The 21,998-nt window shown below is 45.1% G+C and overlaps 1 protein-coding gene and 1 long non-coding RNA gene across 6 annotated transcripts in view; both read left to right on the top strand.

The window, feature by feature from the left end:
* Window positions 1-21,998, top strand: part of LOC146403400 (uncharacterized) — a 1,275,680-nt gene that overhangs the window by 251,850 nt on the left and 1,001,832 nt on the right. The window lies entirely within an intron of this gene.
* The window catches only part of FAM234B (family with sequence similarity 234 member B), a 42,076-nt gene continuing 30,942 nt past the window's right edge, over window positions 10,865-21,998 (top strand). For 4 of the 5 annotated variants that reach the window (XR_014845256.1, XM_085024607.1, XM_021091036.2 and 1 more), the window contains exon 1: window positions 10,880-10,935. Coding sequence is in view for 4 of the 5 variants with exons in the window: in XM_085024607.1 (XP_084880733.1) it covers window positions 10,899-10,935 (37 nt within the window). In the remaining variant the exon portion in view is untranslated. 5 annotated transcript variants of the gene reach the window in all.

Here is a 21,998-nt window from a genome sequence, read left to right as displayed (position 1 = left end):
GGTCTTGCAAAGGTTACTACTAGTCACAAAGAGCAGACATCACCATGAGGAGTTTAGTAGTTTTCTTTTCTTTTTTTTTTTTTAGGGCCACACCCACGGCATATGGAAGTTCCCAGGCTAGAGGTTGAATCAGAGCTACAGCTGCCAGTCTACACCACAGCCACAGCAACGCAGGATCCAAGGAGCATCTGTGACCTACACCACAGCTCAGGCCAATGCCAGATTTCCCAACCCACTGAGTGAGAGGCCTGGGATCAAACCTGTGTCCTCACAGATACAAGTTGGATTCACTTCCGCTGTGCCGCAATGGGAACTCTAGATTTTAGTGTTTTTCTAGATAGGAGATGCAAGAATTGGGTACATAAAACCTTCTCCTAAAAATATCTAACTATCTAAAGACCTGTTCTTTCAGTTTTCCCAGAGCACAGAGTCCCTCATTCCTATCTCCACCCTGAGCTCTGCTCAGGAGGTGCTGCAAGTCAGCAGCTGTAGTGGTTTATGATTTAATCTGTGTAGAGGCTGATGGCACGTGCCAAACTCCAGTTCACACACGTCAAAGCCTAGAGTGCCCCGAGGCATAAGGTCCCCAAACAAAAGTTCCCTTTGCTCAACGTGAAGCCTGTACCGCCCTTTAGTTTGAAATGGTCATGCTGGATTTACATAGAAGGCATGAAATTAAAGTTGGTGGATGAGCATCTGCGACAAATACATTGAGTGAGATTAAGATTAAAAAAGATTTTTTTGCTTATTATTCCACTGTAAGCTAAATTTTTTTTGCCAAATGTTTTCCTTAAAATTAAAACTTAAAGAGTTCCTGTCGTGGCGCAATCTGACTAGGAACCATGAGGTTGAGGGTTCGATCCCTGCCCTTGCTCAGTGGGTTAAGGATCCAGCGTTGCCGGGAGCTGTGGTGTAGGTTGCAGACGCAGCTCGGATCCCACGTTGCTGTGGCTCTGGCATAGGCCAGTGGCTACAGTTCTGATTGGACTTCCATAAGCCTGGGAACTTCCATATGCTGAGGGAGTGCCCCTAGAAAAAGCAAAAAGACAAAAACAAAACAAGAAAACCCTTAAGAACAAGTAGTTTACCATGTACTAGAAATTGGAAGAGATAGTGTATCATCCACGTGATAAATATTTTAAAACCTGGATAATGATGTGATGGAAGACAGATTGAAAATTAAACTATTATTCCGCATGGAAAAACTTATAAAACATAAAGCTGAAGGATATTGAAATGAAATTCTTCAGCTTCTAGTATTTCTGTCCCTAATGACAAGGTGAAAGAAAGAATATATACACAGATTTTTCTCAATAAGAGAAGTCGATCATTAAGTATTGAAGGCCGAGGTAGAAAGAAATTTGTATTCTGAAAGAACAAGTTAGCATTATCTGAAAATGTCCTCTATCAGAAATCTACTTGTCTTATAAGGTTTTATCAGGGAACGAGAGATGAGCTTTTTATAAATAAAAATCTCTGGAATAAGACAACAGATTTTCCTAAGTGGAAGGCCAAGATATTAAAGTGAAACATAAAAATAAACCTCCTGAATAACAGAATAAAATCTTACCTTGGAGGGCAGAGGGTGGTAGAATGCAAATGGAGTATTTGTGATGGTCATAAGAGAATAGCTTCATGTACATTTCTCTAAGAATCCTACTTATAGTCTTTAAAGCTATTGATAGAAAAAAAAAAAAGGCAGGAAGGAAAGAGGGAGAGAGAAAGGAAGGAAGGAAGGAAAAAAAAGAAACCCACTACCACCACTGCCACAAAAAAAATAACCCCGAGGTCTTTAAGATGAAAAAGAGAATTAAGAATAAATATGTCTACTGTCATGGAGGACTAACCCCACCCCACGTCCTCCCTCTAAGAAATCCTCCTTGGTTTTATTTTTAGGCTCTTTCAAAATTAGGGCAAGGGCCCTTTCTCAGCTAGACTGTACTTTGATGCTTTTGATCTTTCTTAAAAAAATCTTATGGCTGCACTCGTGGCATATGGAAGTTCCCAGGCCAGGGAATGAATCCAAGCTGCAGCTGCATTAACACCATGTCCTTTAACCCACTGTGCCGGGCCAGGGATGGAACCTGCACCTTGGCGGTGACCCGAGCCGCTACAGTCAGATTCTTAAGCCAGAGTGCCATGGCAGGAATGCCAATGCCTTTTGATTTGAGACAGAAATTTCAGACCCCAAGAGCAGAGGCCGTTGGAGGATTTCCCATTATCCTGGTGACCTTTGTGGCTCCTGTCCTCTGCCTGAGGATGTCTTCCTTAAAGTTTCCGGTGGTCCTGGTGACATTCCACGTGTAACTTCGCTCAGAGCGGGTACTATGGGCCCATGCAGCTCTCCCATCCTATCCTCTGCTTCATTTGGGTCCTGAAGGGACGCGTTTATCCTCATCCTCTTAGAAACAGAGAAATGTACAAACAAGGTTTTTCCATAAAGAGGGGCTATTAGTGGTGAAGTTGTAAAAAATCCTGGCCCTTGTGTCAGATATACAGCCTGGCTACTGGGCAGAGGTTTATGAATCTCATTGCATCTTGTTCAAGAACAATAATTAGGGGTGTTCCCATTGTGGCTCAGTGGTTAATGAATCCGACTAGGAACCATGAAGTTGCGGGTTTGATCCCTGGCCTTGCTCAGTGGGTTAAGGATCCAATGTTGCCGTGAGCTGTGGTGTAATTTGCAGATGCGGCTTGGATCCCGCGTTGCTGTGGCTCTGGTGTAGGCCAGTGGCTACAGCTCTGATTAGACCCGTAGCCTGGGAATCTCTATATGCTGCAGGAGCAGCCCTAGAAATGGCAAAAAAGAAAAGAAAAGAAAAATAATTAGGAATGGTCTGTTAATCCCATCTACTTCCCACGAGAAGAAAGAATCACCATGGGGCTGGATTAGGGTCTCCGGCTCCACACTGAGGTATCTGCAGGTCCTAGTGTGGGAATTAAAGGCTGGACTAGAGAGGAAGAAAGTAGCTTGGGGAAGAATCCAAGATAGGGCAGGAAGAAGAGATAATAATAGTGGAAAAACCTACTATTGAGAGGAGAACAAAACCTCACAGCCATCAAGCGGAGATACACAGAAAGAACGTTTAAGATTGCTGAAGGCTTTGTGGGCCAATACATTAATACCCTGCTTCCCCGCATAGCTCTGATTAAATGGAGAATAGACCAATGAGTTGGACAGATGGAGATAAAAATATCAGCTTCACTATTTTTTTTTTTTTGTCTTTTTTTTTTGTTGTTGTTGTTGTTGCTATTTCTTTGGGCCGCTCCCGCGGCATATGGAGGTTCCCAGGCTAGGGGTCCAATCGGAGCTGTAGCCACCGGCCTATGCCAGAGCCACAGCAACACAAGATCCGAGCCACGTCTGCAACCTACACCACAGGTCACGGCAACGCCGGATCGTTAACCCACTGAGCAAGGGCAAGGACCGAACCCACCACCTCATGGTTCCTAGTCGGATTCGTTAACCACTGCGCCACGACGGGAACTCCCAGCTTCACTATTAAATGAAACCTAGACTAAATGACAGGGCTTAGATCTATGTCCCAAGGGGCTTGCAAATTCCCTCTTTGAATTGGAGAGGCTTAGTCTGGCAGAGCAGGAAAACGGCAGCTCCTTAAGCCACAGCAGAGTGGACCAAAACGCATGCTCTGAAAGCCAGCAGGCCACACCTAGTCTTTCCTACTTTGATCACGCCACAGCATTTAAACAACTGAGTAAACACTGCCCCTAGCCCCCCAAGTACTTTTTTTGTTTGTTTTTTGTTTTGTCTTTTTGCCATTTCTTGGGCTGCTCCCGTGGCATATGGAGGTTCCCAAGCTAGGGGTCTAATCGGAGCTGTAGCCACCGGCCTATGCCAGAGCCACAGCAACTCGGGATCAAGCTGCGTCTGTGACCTATACCACAGCTCACGGCAACGGCGGATCCTTAACCCACTGAGCGAGGCCAGGGATCGAACCCACAACCTCACGGTTCCTAGTTGGATTCGTTTCCGCTGTGTCACAACAGGAGCTCCAAGACTGGGTTTTGGATGAAGGTTGGAAATGGTCCAACGCAGTCAGTGTCTTCTCCTGACACTGATCAGATAAGTTCTCAGTAAATGGTAAACAAATGAACAGGCTGTGACGAGGGCTGAGAGGAAGGAGGGCTACGCTAGCCTGGGTGGATCTGTCCTTAATTACACTGTCGTTCTTAAATACACGTTCTAGCCAGAGACTTGCTAAAGAGACTTTGTTTCAATCTCAGGGCCCGGAAAGCATTTTATAGTGGAGACTAGACTTGTCTAGAAAGTGGTCTAGAAAGCTCATTTCTTTTTTTTTTTCTTTTGGCTGCACCTATGGGATGTGGAAGTTCTGGGGCCAGGGATTGAACCCAAGCCACAGCAGTGACAATCCTGGAGATCCTTAACCACTAGACCACTAGGAAACTCCCTAGAAAGTTCTATAGACCGGAAGTCTACATGATTCTAACCTGGATGAGCCCTTGTGTTTTGTTGGAGGATGCTCTGGGAATAAGAAACCTGCTTGTCTTTGTGATAAGCTGTGCGGCTCCTGGTGGTAGAGTGAGATTCTCTGTGATGAGACATGAATATGCCCCCTTGAACTTGCCCTTTTCGGAACTTCCTGATCCAAATGCAAGGCTGGAGTTCCTGTTGTGGCTCAGTGGAAACGGATCTGACTAGTATCCATGGGAATTTGGGCTTGATCCCTGGCCTCGCTCAGTGGGTTGGGGATCTGGGGTTGCCCTGAGCCGAGGTGTAGGTTGTAGATGTGGTTTGGATCTCGAGTTGCTGTGGCTGTGGCATAGAGTGGCAGGCAGCTGTGGCTCCAATTTGACCCTTATCTTGGGAACCTCCATATGCCCCAGGTGCAGCCCTAAAAAGGAAAAAAAAAAAAAAAAGAATATATACACACACACACATATATATATATATGTATGTATAACTGAATCACTTCGCTGTAACACAACATTGAAAATAAACTATACTATTAAAAAAAAAATCTCAGAGCATTCCCATTGTGGTGCAGTGGAAAGGAATCCGACTAGTATCCATAAGGATGCAGGTTCGATGCCTGGCCTCGCTCAGTGTGTAGGGGATCCAGCATTGCTGTGGTTGTGGCGGAGGCCAGCAGCTGTAGATCTGGTTCGACCCCTAGCCTGGGATCTTCCATATGCCTTGGATGTGGCCTTAAAAACAACAACAACAAAAACAAAAACTCCAAGTGTCCTACATGGGCTCATGAACCAATCTGATTATCTGACACTTACTGTTCCCTAGACACTGTGGCCACTTCTGCTGGTCCTGGCCCTCCCACTTGCTTTCACCACTTCCCCTTGGCATGAGTACTGTGTCCGTGGCGGCTGCCACCTCTCCATCTTGGCACCACTGGAACTTCCAATGCTCACGGCCACTTCTGCCTTCTTTCAAATACTGTTACTCTTCCCTGTGCCTCCCACCAGTCAATGCCACTTCATATTTTAGTGCTTTTAGAAGGTCAAAGCTGTTCAGTGCAATGGGAAGACTATCTCAGTCTTCTTGTGTTACATTTTATTAAAAAAAAAAAATAAAGGCTATGCTGCCTATTCTTCAAGGTCAAAGGCAGTATTTTCATTAAACAATCTTTGTACTTTTACCAGGTGAGTCAACCGGGGCAAGGTGATTGCTATCATCAACAACCTCAAAAGTTCAGTGATTTTAAAGAACTGGAATTCATTCATTTCTGCTCCAATCACAGCCAAGGTGAGGGTGGGCATAAGCAGCCCTGAGACCCTATTCCTCCAGGGCATTCGGAGACCCAGCTCCCTTCTGCCTTGGGCTTCCTGTCTCTAGGGCTTTGGAGGCCCCTACTGGCTCATCTGCATCGCCTGATCACGGAGGAAGTTTTGTGGGCCAGTCCTGGAGGTGGTCTATGTGACTTCTGCCCACATTTATTTGGCCAGAACTCAGACAAATATGTGTGCCAGGAAGGTAGGGGCCCAGGAAGAAAAGGAAACAGTTTGGTGAGCTCCATTTCCCTGGTTTCTGCTATGCTACTCCCCCTATTCTTTACAGGATACAACCTGAGTTCTAGGATGTGGGCAGGGCGTTCAGGCTCTGTTTCCGCAGAACTGCCCGTCTCTTCTAGTGATGAAATCTTTGCTCCTGAGCTGAGCTTCTTGTCCTGAATTAGAACTTGCCACGATGTGTCAGGTTAAGCTCTCCCAGGAGGCTCCTCAGCCCCTGCACAAGTGGCCATTCCCACACCCCTCGGCAAGGGCTGGTCAAGTCTGCACTCACTGGCAGACCCCCCTTGGACTTAGAGTAGTATGGTCTACTACAGGGGTGCCAAAGAGAAAGAATTGGGAAGCACTACATATGAGATCAAAAAAGCAAAAAGAAACTATGGTAGCTGGTTTACAGTGTTCTGTTAATTTTCTACTGTACCGCATGGTGATAATGTGTTGAATTGCATTCATTGATTTTTTTTCCAATGTTAAATAAACATTGCCTTTCTGGGGTAAAAACTTCATTTCCTCATAAATAAAAAAGAAAATATGGTAGCAAACAGCAAGGAATAGCAGGGAGAGCATGGAGATGGAGAAAAGCAAAAGAGGTTCTCAGCAAAGGTTTGGGGGTGAGAGGCAAGTGTCAAGGATCCTATGACATCAGCCCTGCTTTTTTTTTTGCTTTTTAGGGCCGAACCCAAGGCATGTGGAAGGTCTAAAGTCTCAGGCTAGGGATCAAATTGGAGCTACAGCTGCTAGCCTGCACCACAGCTGCAGCAACCAGGACCTGAGCCGCATCTGCGGTCTACACCGCAGCTTGTGGCTATAACCCACTGAGCAAGGTCAGGGATCAAACTCACATCCTCATGAACACCAGTGAGGTTCTTAACCTGCTGAGCCACAACAGGAACTCCTATTCTTTTCTTATATTCTTTTTCACTATGGTTTATCACAGGATATTGAATACAGTTCTCTGTGCTATACTGTATTATCTTGTTGTTTATCCCCTCTCTGTCTAACAGTTTCCACCTGCTAACCCCAACCTCGTAGTCCATCCTTCTCCCTGCCCCCACCCCTTGGCAACCACAAGTCTGTTCTCTATGTCTGTGAATCTGTTTCTGTTTTGTGGATAGGTTCATTTGTGCCATGTTTTAGATTCCATATATAAGTGATAGCATATGGTGTTTGTTGTTCTCTTCCTGACTTAGTTCACTTAGGATGATAATCTCTAGATCCATCCACGTTGCCACAAATGGCATTATTTTGTTGCCCACGATCATACAGTAACCCTATCCTTAGTTTTCTGAGGAAACCCCATACTGTTTTCCATAGTGGTTATACCAACTTACATTTCCACCAACAGTGTAGGGGGGGTTTCCTTTTGTTCACATTCTGTACTTGGAGTTTTGGGCAGTTCTTGGGATACCACAAAGGTAATAAGAACCAGCAAATATGGGTTCCTGCTGCAAGGTATTGGAACCACGGAAGGTTGAAGGAAAATACTCCCACTGCAGATTCAAAATAGTGAGACTAGAAGAGGCTCTTCTGGCTTCAGTTGTGACCTTCAGAAATAGTATTTCTTCTCTTCATAGTAGGTATACAGCAGTCAGGCAGGGTGGGCTATCCGAAGGCTTGCCTCTCCAGGCCCCTGGTTTCACTCCTCCGGGAGGTAAGCCAAGTTGGGAAGTCAGGAAGCCAGGGTGATTGCATGTTCCAGGGTGCCTTCAGCAGGTGTCTGGCCAGCAAAAGCACTCTGGTCCAATCAGCCAGGTGACTAGAGAGGAACTCACATGTTTTCTTTAAGTAAAAGGCAAGGATCCCAATTCATTTGGTGGCTGCTTTGAATTTTATTCTTTAATTGAAGAAAAGTAGAGTAAATGTGAGAACCACTGTTCTTAGCTGTGGTTCCTCTGTTACATTGGAAAAAATTGTGGAGGGAATGAGGGTGACTTCCTGAGGGGGCAAGAGTGTCAAAGAGGAGAAAGGTTAGGGAGCTGCAAGGGGTTCCTTGACGTCTGCTTCTCCCTGAAGATCATTTGGGCAAAGCTGGGATGATGATGAGGAGAGGAGAAATGCCATAAAGATTAGCCATAGGGGAGTTCCTGTTGTGGCTCAATGGTTAATGAACCCAACTAGTAACCACGAGGTTGTGGGTTCGATCCCTGGCCCCGCTCAGTGGGTTAAGGATCCGGCGTTGCCATGAGCTGTAGTGTAGGTCACAGACATGGCTCAGATCTGACATTCCTATGGCTTCGGTGTAGGCTGGTGCCTGCAGCTCCAATTAGACCCCTAGCCTGGGAACTTCCACGTGCCACAAGTGTGGCCCTAAAAAAAAAAGAGAGAGAGATTAAGCAGAAAGTGTCAGGGGTCTAGAGATGCCATGTCTATGGGATGCGTATACACTCAAATACATTTATGTCCCCACACATCAGTATGTGTATTCACAAAGGCGCTTCTGGTGATGATACAATTTGAAGCAAAGTGCTTTTTGTTTTGGTTTTGGTTTTTTTTTGGCTGCCCTGTGGCCTATGATGTTCCTGGGCCAGGGATCAGATCTAAGCTGCAGTTTTGACCTACGTTGCAGCAGTGGCAATGCCAGATCCTTTAACCCACCATGCCAGGTGGAGGATTGAACCTGCGTCCAAGTGCTCCAGAGACACCACCAATCCCACAGAGGGAACTCCAAAGCAAAGTTTTTTGTTTGTTTGTTTGTTTTTTTCTTTTTACAGATGTACCTGTGGCATATGCAAGTTCCCCGGCTAGGGGTCATATCTGCCCACCTACACCGCAGCAACAGCAATGCAGTGTCTGAGCTGCATTTGCAACCTATGCCTCAGCTTGAGGCAATGCTGGATCCTTCACTCACTGAGTGAGGCCAGGGATTGAACCGACATCTTCACGAACACTATGTTGGGTTCTTAACCCCGAGCCACAAGGGGGACTCTGAAGCAAAGTTTTAATCAACTTTTGTACAATTTTATTTTACTTTTATTACAAAAGTAGGGACGTTTCACTAAGAAAAGTGGACAGATTTTCTCCTTTCCTTCTCTCCTGTATAACCTGGCTGTTTCAATCCACCAGCGCCTCTCCAAGAAAAGCAAGTTCCTGTCCTGCTGCAGCAAAAACTGATCCTACTTACTTTAAAGGTTATTTTTCTATCTTCATATCTCAAGAATGTGTTCCAATTAGCTAATCTGATATTCGGCAAACCTCTACTCGTTTACTGTGACCTGTGATGTCGCATCTCTTAGATGACCCACATAGATGTAAAATGTCTTTTATTTATTTTTTATTTATTTTTGTCTTTTTGCCATTTCTAGGGCTGCTCCAGTGGCATATGGAGGTTCCCAGGCTAGGGGTCGAATTGGAGCTGTAGCCACTGGCCTATGCCACAGCCACAGCAACACGGGACCCGAGCCTCATCTGCAACCTACACCGCAGCTCACGGCAATGCTGGATCCTTAACCCACTGAGCAAGGCTAGGGATCAAACCCACAACCTCATGGTTCCTAGTCAGATTCATTAACCACTGAGCCACAATGGGAATTCCGTAAAATGTGTTTTTTAATCATACCTCCAGAGAAGTGGCAAACAGGAAAAAATTGCAGGTATTATAGGATCCTGAAAGAATAAATGAATTACTAACATAGTAAAGTATTATTAAATTTATTATTATTTTTAAAGTTTTCAAATTGTCCAAAGATTAACAAAGTATTAATAAAAAGAAGAGCCAGCACTTAGAGAACACTTACTAGATAGATGCCAGGCACTGCTTTGCATGTGTCCATCTAATTCTCAGAACTACTCTGTGGAATAGGAACTGTTTCATCCCTAAACTGCAGATGAGGAAATCCAGGCAGAGAGAGATTAAGCAAATGGCCCTAGATCAGGCATCTAGGAAATGGTTGAGCCTCGATTTGAACTCATGTGGCTTGGCTCCAGAATCTGTGCTCTGTTGGAGTTAGGGCCATTTTTGCATGGGGAAAAGGGTGGTGGGGGTGGCTGTGAGAATCTTTGGGTTTACACCCCCCCGAGATGGTCCTATGACAGTGTCTCATGAGAATGTGGCAGTCCAAGTGAGAGGTATCTGAGAGCTTTTGTTTGACCCTAGGAAGTCACATCATCTTTACAGATGTTTTCTCTTCAGTAAAACAAGGAGCCTCTAAGGTTCAGTTCTAAGACAAATAATATCTTCAGCATTCCCGAACTAAAATGCTGATCTCCTGGTGCCTGTAGGGAAGAAGGAGGTCTGTTCTTGCCTCCTTAGACCCTCCAAGCTAGAAGCTGCTGAGCAGGGTGCCAGTGGATACCTGGAAAGAACTGGTAACAAGAGATGAAGCTTAGAGCTCCAGGAAATCTCGACTTTTTCCTAAGAAACAGAAAAACACACTTACTGGGTGCCTACGGATTATATAATTTCACCCTCACAGTAGGCTTGCGAAGTAGGTGGCACTGTCGCCATTTAAAAAATGAAGCTGATGCTTAGTCATACCAAGTGACTTGCCCGAGATGGCCCAGCTAGTGAGGGATGCAGGCAGGCAAGATTCAAATCTCGTCTGTCTGACTCCAAAGCCCACATGGATTTCACAATCTGCGCCTCCTTTACTATTTGTTATCTCATTCCATTCTCATTGCAAGCCTATGGGTGTATTATGTCCCCATTTCACTGAGCAGGGCAGTGAGGCTCAGAGCGGCGAAGATACCCGCTCAGAAAGGGGTCTGTCACCTAGAAGGCGGGCGTGGAGCGGGAGGAGCACGCACGTGGGCGCGGATTCCGAAGCCAGGAATCTCCTACTTGCCCTTTCTCACCACCCTGCTCCCACCTTTACAGGTCCGGGCCCCCGCGCACCCGAGCTCGGAACTACACTTCCCGGCAGGACGCGAGCGCGCGCACGCGCACCGGGGCCTCCGCCATGGCGACCGTGCTGTCTAGGGCGCTCAAGCTGCCGGGTAAGAAGCCGCAGCCTCGCGACCACCTAGCCCCCGCTGGGCCTGGGGAGGTGGGGAGGGGAGGCTCCGGAGGCGAAGCCGATCGGGTCCTGGCCCCAACCCGGAAGGAGGTGCGAGATCGCGGAGGCGAGGCGGTGCAACCCCCGGGGGCTGGGGTCCACGCTTCACCAGGGGCACATGGGGCCCTCGGCGGGTCGGGGGTCACCAGCGCGGGGCGAGCCTGGGAGAGACAGAGGAAAGGACTCTGGAGGCGCGCGGGGATGGTGGCCCCGCACTGCGGTGGCGGCGAATGTCAGAGCGCGCATCGTCGCCGCTGTCCCCAGGGAAGGGCGGTGAGGTTAGCATCCTTTTCCGAGCGCCGCGAAGGATGTGCCATAGGGTCTCCAGCTCCTTCTACTTTGGGCGGGACTTGGGCGAGGGCAGGGGGAGGTATGATGGCGAGTGACCCTCTGGAGCAGCCTCTCCACTTAATGACAGCTTGATGCTGTCATGAGGTAAGGTGGGACAGGTATTTCCCCTTCTTGGGAAAGAAAAAATGAGCACAACATTGCAAATCAGTTATACTTTAATTTAAAAAAGAAAATTAAAAAAAAAATGAGTTATTTGGCAAATTGGCTTGTCTAGGCTCACTCAAGTAGTGTTGGAAAAGCCTGAACTTGATCTCAGGGGTGGGGGTGAAGGTCTTCTGTCTCTAGATCCTGGGATTTTGGTTCCACTTGGTCAGCTTCTGGCTCTTGAATCTGAGCCTTTATGAGGGAAATGATTTGGCACCTGCAAGTTGCAGATAATGGATGGAATATTCTTTAAGGAGGAACTAGTGGTAATGGCAACTTCCAGAGCTAATTCAGTACTTTGGGCAGCAGCTCCAGGTTTTTTGTTTTTATTTTTCCTCTTAAACCTCCAGAATGGGACTGTGCTGTTAGAAACGTGTTATTTTTAATGGAAGTCTATTTATTCTGCCCAAGTAAATGTTAGATGCTAAGACTTTTTTTTTTTTAAATTATGGTTTTACCTAAATAAATTTTAAATACTAAGCTGTAAACATTCATTGGCTGATAAACTTAAGGTATGAATGGGAAAAGCAGCTGCTTTCAGGCATAGTTAGAAAGGGCTAGTTGGGTGTCTGGCTGGTATCCAGCATAAGGCTGCAGGGGAATTACAGGGTCCTTGTTTTAAAGGAGCTTCCAGTCTGCTACATCTGTGTCACGTATGACACTGGGTTAAATATGAGTTTGCATTTCTGTGCCCAGATTTCATGACTTCAGACACTTTCCACATGGGCTCATTAGAATAACAGGACTGTTGATATTATCTATCTTGGAAAGCATATGTAACATTGGAATGAAGTAGGGGACATATCCCTTTACCTGCAGGAATAACTTTGAAGAGAGTTGCCTTGTGTAATCTTAAAATTTACGATGATAACCTCCCAAGGGGATGACATGTCAGGCATATTTAGCTTAATTAATTTATTTTTTTCCTTGAGATTCCTTGCTCCTTCCTTATCACCCCCACCCACCCAGCATGGGTATTTGTTATTCCCAGGGAATGCAACAAACAAACAAACAACAACAACAAATCAACCCTTGCTTTTAAAATTCTTGAGCTCTTTTGCATGCTGAGGCTTTGGCATTATTACTCCCGGAGTATTCATTCAGTTGCAGTAACTCTGTCAGCTGACAGGGCAGAGAAGCATGGCCTGTCTTGGTCTGGTCTTGTTTGGACACAGCCCTGAGCACCCTGGTGCGTTTGATACTTTTAGGCCTGGATAAAGGCCATTTGATACTTTTAGGCCCCATACAAAGGCCATGTGTTCTTTTATATGATGTGGGGTGTTTTTTTTTGGGGGGGGGGGTTGTTGTCGGTTTTTTTTGCTTGTGCTTTTGCTTTTCTCCCTCCACCCCAAATACAATTTTTAGCTTTCGTATAAGGTAGAAGTTGCTTTCTTACAGCTCTTTTTGGATACCCTGTAATTGGCTTTGTGAGGCTGCTAGCCTGTTTGCGCTGCTGTATCATGTTACCTTACGTAACACCCTCCCTTTTTTCTTTTTTTAAATTGAGGTATAATTGAGGTAACATTGTATTAGTTTCAGGTGCACAACCTAATGACTTGATAGTTGTAGATATTGCAAAATGATCACCGTAATGACATCCTCACTATTTTTATGTGTAAGGAAGTAAAATAGAATGGTGACGAAGAGTATGAAACAGACTTGGGTTAAACCTACTTTCTATCAGATTAGCTACTTATTCTCTCTCTCTCTCTCTCTCTCTCTTTTTTTGGTCTTTTTTAGGGGGACACCTGTGGCATATGGAAGTTCCCAGGCTAGGGGTCTTATCGGAGCTGTAGCTGCTGGCCTATGCCACAGCCACAGCAACACCAGATCCGAGCTGTGTCTGCAACCTACACCACAGCTCACAGCAACACCGGGATCCTTAACCCACTGAGCAAGGCCAGGGATTGAACCTTCATCCCCATGGATGTTAGATTTGTTTCCACTGAGCCACGATTCGAACTCCCTAGTTTACATATTCTCTTTAAGCTGGTTTCTTCATAGATAATAATGTTTTGGAACATTCACTCTATGCCACACAGTAGGGTTATTTTGTATAATGAAAGAGATGGATGGGAGTTCCTGTTGTGGCTCAGTGGTTAACGAATCTGACTAGGAACCATGAGGTTTCGGGTTCGATCCCTGGCCTTGCTCAGCGGGTTAAGGATCTGGTGTTGCCGAGAGCTGTGGTGTAGGTCCCAGACTTGGCTTGGATCCCGCATTGCTGTGGCTCTGGTGTAGGCCAGCGGCTACAGCTCCTATTCAACCCCTAGCCTGGGAACCTCCATATGCTGCAGGAGCGGCCCAAGAAATGGCAAAAAGACAAAAAAAAAAAAAAAAAAAAAAGAGAGAGAGATGGATGTCCTTATGTTGATCTTTGACACATGTTAATCATTCAGTAAGTGTCAAGTCCTTATTGTCATCATTATTAGCACTGTGATCATTTACGAAGGTGGTACCTGTAGGAAGCCCAGACATAATAGTGTGCTCATGACAGACATCCATCAACCTGGTGAAGAAAGAAGGGTTGCTGGGGGTGTCTTTCAGTGTTATACCCCGCTACCAAGCTCCAGATGGACGGATGTTTGGCCCGAACTCATAGACGGAGGTTAATTAGTGACAGAAGGGCAATGTGACGATCATAAAGCGGCTTGAGGGATGACTTATCTCTTAAGAATATATGTATTTTTAGTCTCTTTAAAAGTTTAAAGGTCAAACACTGAAGGGACTATCCAAGCGCAGTGTTATTGTAATGGTTTGTTTTACTATGTGTAAGTGAGAATGATTCTGTGACTCTGGATAAACTATAATTCATGGCAAGAAGTATGTACCTTTGGTTGCTGTAGCATGTATAGGATAGTCTACAGCATAGCGCATGTCATAGAAAGTAGATGCCATAGTGTATTTTCCTGAAAACATTTGGAGACGGCAGAGTTGCAGCTCTTTCCTGTTGATGTTTTCCTCGGTACCGTTTAACCCAAATCCTAGTCTTCCCAGGGGGAAGAGTGACAGCTGTGGAAGGCTTGTTTATATGGACAATGATATTCTGATTATATTCAGAAATCAGTGTCCTTTCCTTATTCTTCGAAAACCTTTCTTTGACCAAAAATGTGGGTGGTAGCTGCATTCAGCAGGAAAGAGGGTGGTAAAATTCCCTGGGCCTTGAAGCATGGATTTGATATCTACTCCTCAGCCCGAGTATGACTTTAGGCAGGTTGCTGTACTTTACATTCCACTCTTTCTGTAAATAGACAGAAAAAAATATTTGCTTAGGACTTCTCTAATTAAAACTTGCGGTCTGTAACAATTAAGCTGAGGTTTGTCTTCGAAGTATTTGGAAAAATATACATTCGTAATGTAAAAGTCAATATTTACCTTTTTCAAGAGTTTGGATAAGGACTGGTCCGAATGGTCTGTGATCCCTTAAAGAAGGACTGTGAGAGGCCCTGTGTTCTTGCTCGCTTGCCTTGATATTGCAGAAATGTTGGGTCTGGGTCAATTCTTGGACTTTGCAGGCCCATCTTCTTTCTCTGAAGGTTTTTACTTCTTTTATTTTTATTTTTTGCTTTTTATGGAAAAAAATGCAACATATGGAAGTTCCCAGGCTAGGAGTAGAATTGGAGCTACAGCCATAGCAACATAGGATCTGAGTCACGTCTGCAACACACACCACAGCTCATGGCCACACTGGACACTCAGCCCACAGAGTGAGGCCAGGGATTGAACCAGCCTAGTATCCTATCATGGATACTAGTCGGGTTTGTTTTCACTGAGCCACAGCAGGAACTTCTGGTTTTTCCATAATGCCGAACTGTCATTTTGTTACTGTGGGGAAGGCAGCCTGATTTTTGCTCCCATTATTAGTGACTTGATTCTTCTTCCCTTGGCCTGGCTGCTCATACGATTCTTCCCCTGTCCTTGAAGTTCAGTGCCTTTGCTAGGATGTATTTCCGTATTGATTATTCTGTGTCAGATTTTCTTGGGACTCCATGGACCTTATATTCTGCAGGTTTAGGTCTTGCTTGATTGTAGGGACCTTTCTGCCTTTTTTTTTTTTTTTTTTTTTAAGGGCTGTACTCACAGCATATGGAAGTTCCCAGGCTAGGAGTCTAATCAGAGCTGTTGCTGCCAGCCTACGCCAGAGCCACAGCAACACGAGATCCGAGCCGCATCTGCGACCTACACCGCAGCTCACAGCAATGCTGGATCCTTAACCCACTGAGCAAGGCCAGGGATCAGACCCGCAACCTTATGGTTCCTAATTGGATTCGTTAACCATTGAGCCACGACGGGAACTCCTAAATGTCATTTTTGATTCCGTTTTCTCTTCTGTTCTCTTCTGCAGTTATGCAAATATTGGATCACTTTTGTTCTTTATATCCATCTGTTTCTTTCTCATCCTTTTAAAAAAAGCCTTGATCTTTTCCTTGGGACGCACAGAGATGGTCAGTACAGACATCAAGCCAGACTGCCTGGATTTGAATCCTTGTACTGTCACTTAACTTGCTGTTTAACCAGTTACTTAAATTTCCAAATGTCCGTTTTCCCGTTTCCTCATCTTTAAAATGGAGATAATAACATGTCTACCTCGAGGAGTTGCCATGGCGATTTACTGACACAGACAGTAAAAGAGGCTCAAAACCAACCGCCAGCCATAGTTGTTACCTCCACTTCATCCAGCTCGATGCTGTTTATCCTTTACAACATTGACACTGTTTTCAACCATGTCTGTTCTTTTTGCTGATCTCAATAAGGATACCTTTTTTCTTTTCTTTTCTTTTCTTTTCTTTTTTTTTTTTTTGTCTTTTTGTCTTTTTAGGGCTGCACCCTCGGCATATGGAAGTTCCCAGTCTAGGGGTCTAATTGGAGCTGTAACCACCAGCCACAGCCACAGCCACAGCCACGCCAGATCCGAGCCACGTCTGCAACCCACACCACAGCTCATAGCAACACCGGATTCTTAACCCACCGAGCGAGGCCAAGGATCGAACCTGCAACTGCTCGGTTCCTAGTCGGATTCGTTTCCGCTGCACCTCGTGCACCTTTTATCTTTTCTTAAAAATTGTGTTATTATTTTCTTCCATGGTTTTCCTGCCCCCCCTTGTTTATGTTTCATCTTCTTCAGTGGATTGTCATTTCTTCTTAGAAATATTGTATTTTTCCTATGAGCCCGTATTTCAGAGAAGGCTATTTCTTGAATTTCGTGGATCCCAGGGGGAAGTATCTGTTCCTTATTTCTTCTATTTCATGGCATAGTATGTCCAGCATTGGTTCTGTAGCTGATTTTGTTTGCCGTGTTTTGTAATTTCTTTCTTGAATGTTTGTAGAACTTGGCGGTATCTTGTGGACTGAGTACTAATGCTAGCTCCATTCTGATTTTTATTCATATTTAAATGGACGGTTGCTTTACAGCCAGCTCTTGGCTGACGCTAACCAGTCAGTTCTGGGATCTCATCAGCGCTGTCAACTCAGATTCCTTTCCCACCAGCTCTTCCTTTCTGGAAGTTTCTTTCCTGGCTGGTGTTTGTCACAGGCCTTAGAGTGCTGATTTGGTCTTTTCCCCTCTTTGTTTCTTGTGCCAGTTATCAATTTATTACCCCTGAGCTCCATCCACATACATTTCTTTCTTTCTTTCTTTTTTTTTTTTTTTTTTTTGGCTTTTTGCTATTTCTTTGGGCCGCTCCCGTGGCATATGGAGGTTCCCAGGCTAGGGGTCGAATCGGAGCTGTAGCCGCCAGCCTACACCACAGCCACAGCAACTCGGGATCCGAGCTGCGTCTGCAACCTACACCATAGCTCACGGCAACGCCGGATTGTTAACCCACTGAGCAAGGCCAGGGACCGAACCTGCAACCTCATGGTTCCAGGTCGGATTCGTTAACCACTGCTCCATGACGGGAACTCCCACATACATTTCTGTTGCCTGATTTGTGAGAGTAGGTCTGGATCCTTTAAAGGAACCAAGGTTGTCCTTACTTGGGATACAATCTCTGCGTCTTAGGATACCTTTTAGATTTTTCTTCCCAGATTTATATTTACTCTCCTGTCACTGTTAGATAATTCTTTATATTAAACTGTCCTCTTTGAATTACGGTCTGGTTTCTGTCTCCTGATAGGACCCACACTGTCTGAAAAATCCACCTCTTGAGAACTGTCAGTGCTGCTGGGCCTTATCTAACCTGCCGTGCTGCCAGCCTGCTTCTTGGTAAAGAGAAAAGCTGGTGCCTTTTCTCCTTCAGGCTTTTTTTTTTTTTTTTTTTTTTTTGTCTTTTGTCTTTTGTCCTTTTAGGGCCTCACCAGCGGCGTATGGAGGTTCCCAGGTTAGGGGTCGAATCGAAGCTACAGCTGCCAGCCTAGGCCACAGCCACACCAATGCCAGATCTGAGCTGCGTCAGCTACCTACCCCACAGCTCACAGCAACACTAGATCCTCAACCCACTGAGCAAGGCCAGGGATTGAACCCGCAACCTCATGGTTCTTAGTTGGATTTGTTTCCGCTGTGCCATGATGGGAACTCCCTTCAATCGTTTTTTTGAAACGTCAACGTACTTTTTATCTATTTTTATTTTCGGCTGCACCTGAGGCATGTGAAATTTCCCTCGACCGGTGATTGAACCTGAGCCATAGCAGTGACAATGCAGGACCCTTCTTTCAGTCTTACATTGCCTTTGATTCTGTGATGTTGAGTGGGGCTCACAGGGACCCAAACTTTGTCCTTCCAAGCACAAGATTCCTGGTTTGCTATGTATCCATGGAACAAAAGAGGTGGCATGATTGATTGGTTAGGACGGTGGACTCAGTGATCAAATTGCCTGAGGTTGAATCCTGGCTCTTTGCATTAGTTCTGTGATCTTAGGCAGCTTACCTCTCTGTGTTTTCATCTTCTTGTTGATAAAATGGAGATGATGATACCTCCCTCCCTCCTAGAGTTGTTGCGAGGATTAAATGAGTTAATACAGGGGAGTGCTCGGACCAGTGCCTGGCATAGGAGGCTCTCAGTGCATTTCCCTTTGTCATCCGTGTTATCATCAGATCAGTTCTGTGAACTCTGCTCTGTGCTGGAGACCAGAGATATCTGTGCCTGTTCTTACGGTGCTTCCTCAACGGGATACACGTTTCACTGCACTTGGCAATGATTTTTCATAAATCATAGTTTGGGAATGTGGCTGTTTCCTTTTTTCTTCCCCCCCTATTTTTATTTCTTTTTCTCTCCCCCCACCCTGCCCTCGTTTTAGAAAGAGACTGACAGAAAGGCCTTCCTCTGCCAACATTAACTAGACGCACATAATCTTTTTTTAGAGGAACCAGTTCAACAGCAACTTTGCTTTTCAAAGAACGCTTGCAGCTTATTTTTATAGATTTATGAAAGCATTTACAAGTTTCCGTAGCATCCGCAGTCCAGTTCTCTTCCTGTCTCTGCTAGTATATCATAGAATAAAAATGCCTTTCCTTTCAAGGGTTTGGGTAACCAGTATTTTAGTAATGATTTCAGTTTGGCGAACGTGCTGTTTTAGGCTGTGTTTGTTGCAAGCTGGAAACTGACTTATAGATTGAATTCGGTAAGTGTCCATGTTAAGCTTTTCCCTCGATGCTAAAAATTATACAATTATGGGATGACTTGAAGTGTGTGTAGAACTTTCTTGGGAGTTTTAGTTGAATCAGTTGTTTGAGATGACTCCCAAGAAAGCTGGCATGGTGCTGGGAGTTGAACTGTAGTGTAGTTTCCGACTTTAGAGGACACAGGTCTGCCATCCCCTGCCCTGGACAGACGGCGCCCCAGAGACTGTATTCAGATCTGAGAACCAGCCTTTGAAGAGTACGGACCCATCACATGATGTCCAGGGTTGAGTGGCCGGGATGCCAAGGACACTTGGAACAACGCTTCTTCAATAGTGGGTTGGAAGAGGTAGAGATATTTAACCTGGGGATGAGAAGATTGGGTGAGGGCACTGGGACCATATAAGGTCAACAATAATAAGAGGAACTGAAACTTACTATTTTTTTTTTTGTCTTTTTGCCATTTCTAGGGCCGCTCCCACAGCATGTGGAGGTTCCCAGGCTAGGGGTCTAATCAGAGCTGCAGCCATCAGCCTACGCCAGAGCCACAGAAACGCGGGATCCGAGCCTCGTCTGTGACCTACACCACAGGTCACGGCAACACCAGATCCTTAACCCCTGAGCGAGGCCAGGGATCGAACCCGCAACCTCATGGTTTCTAGTCAGATTCGTTAACCACTGAGCCACGATGGGAACTCCGAAACTGAAACTTATTGAGTGTGACTCTCAGCCAGCACTGAGAACCATGCCTATGTTATCTTAATCCCCACGACAGTCCTAAGAAGTAGGAATAAGAATTATTCCATTTCATAGACAGGGACATTGAGGTTACTCAAGTTAGAAAATTTAATCGAGGTCACAATTAATGCGAGATAGAGCCAAGGTTTGACCTCAGGTTTCTTATTGGAAAGACCTGAGCTTGTAAATACCATATCTTATGTTTCTTATGATTGGTATCGTCAGGTATGAAGAACGTGTGAGGAGGTCCCAGAAATTAAAACTAGGGCAGGTAGTTGGCAAATGCGCAGAAATAGGGTCTTGACTCATATGAGACACTGCTTCCTGAATGGGAGTAGTGAATTCCCTACTTCTTACTCTGTCCAGGGAATGCTGAGGGTGCTTGGTAGGCAGTGGTGAGGAGGCGCCAGTTTAGAATAGGTGTGGAAGGGAATCACTTCAGAGTCTCCCCCAATGCTGTGATTTGGGGCTACTATGTATGTTTTCCTCTTTGTCAGATGTATTCTTTTTCTTTTTTTTAACTTTGAAATTTTTAAAATTGTGATAAAATACACATAATAAAAATTTAGCATTGTTCCCACTTTCTTGTATAGTCTCATTAAGAATATTCCCATCCCCACTGGAGTTCCTGCTGTGGCACAATGGGATCGGTGGTCTCTCAGCAGCGCCAGGACTCAGATTCCATCCCCGGCCACGGTGCAGTGGGTTAAAGGATCTGGCCTTGTCGCAGCTGCAAAGTAGGTTGCAACTGTGGCTTGGATCTGATCCCTGGTCGGGGAACTCCATATGCTGCAGGGCTGCCCCCCCCCACAAAAAAGAGAGTTCTTGTATTGTATAACCAAGCTGCAGAAGTTTTTCATCTTTCGAAGCTGAAACTCTATTCCCGTTAGAAAACAACCCCCTCGTACCTCTCCCTCAGGTCCTGGAAACCACCGTTCTACTTTCTGTTTCTGTGAATGTGACCACACGTAAGTGGAATCAGACAGTATTGGCAGTGTTGGTCTTTTGATGACTGGCTTATTTCACTTAGCGTAATGTCCTCAAGATTCATCTGTGTCCTTTATAGCATGTGTCAGAATTTCCTTACCTTTTTTTTGGGGGGGGGCCTGCATCTGAAGCATACAAAAACTTCCAGGCCAGGAGTTGAACCCACGCCATAGCAGTGACTGGATCCACAGCAATGACAATGCTGAATCCTTAGCTACTAGGCCACCTGGGAACTCCCAGAATTTTCTTACTTTTTTAAGGCTGGATAATATTGTATGTATGTAGCACATTAAATAAATTCTGTCAGGTATATTCTTTTAATTTTAAAAAAAGTTAAAAATTATTAGAGTTAACATTATAACAATAACCTTTGGATCAATTTGTAAATTATTATAAAGTCATCTGGGATGGATAGGGAATGATGGGCCCTGATTAATAAAACAATTTGGTTCATAGAGTAAATAGATAAATTATAGGAATTAGCTTGAACCTATCTTGACTATATAACATATCCTGAAAATACTATTTTGCATTAAATTCCTAATAACTGGTTTATTATCTTATAATCTGTACCTTGAAAAATCAAATTCAATATTTATTGGTCAAAATGAAGTGACGTCACCAAGATCAAAGTGACCAGAGACAGAGAAGAACCTCAGGAATTCTTTTTTTTTTTGTCTTTTTGCTATTTCTTGGGCCGCTCCTGCGGCATATGGAGGTTCCCAGGCTAGGGGTTGAATCGGAGCTGTAGCCACCGGCCTACGCCAAAGCCACAGCAACGCGGGATCCGAGCCGCGTCTGCAACCTACACCACAGCTCGCGGCAACGCTGGATTGTTAACCCACTGAGCAAGGCCAGGGACCGAACCCGCAACCTCATGGTTCCTAGTCGGATTCGTTAACCACTGCGCCACAACGGGAACTCCAAGGAATTCTTTTTAATTAGCTGGGTTGATGTTCCCTAGTGGCTCAGCCAGTTAAGGATCCAGCACGGTCACTGCTGTGGCGCAGGTTCAGTCCCTGGCCCGGGAAAGTTCTATGTTATATGCCGAACACACACCCGAAAAAACCCAAACAAATAAACACACAAACCAAAAAACCAATTAGCTGGGTTGTGCTTTCTTTCTTTCTTTCTTTTTTTTTTTTTTAATCTTTTGTTGTTGTTGTTGTTGCTATTTCTTGGGCCGCTCCCGCGGCATATGGAGATTCCCAGGCTAGGGGTTGAATT

Source organism: Sus scrofa, chromosome 5 (assembly GCF_054392235.1).
Source record: "Sus scrofa isolate SSC_HxYL_T2T_F1_AM1 chromosome 5, Sscrofa_HxYL_maternal_Yorkshire_Landrace_v2.0, whole genome shotgun sequence".
Classification (NCBI taxonomy): Eukaryota; Metazoa; Chordata; class Mammalia; order Artiodactyla; family Suidae; genus Sus; species Sus scrofa.
The sequence above is the reverse complement of the archived record's forward strand: the minus strand, read 5'-3'. Positions and strand labels throughout refer to the sequence as shown.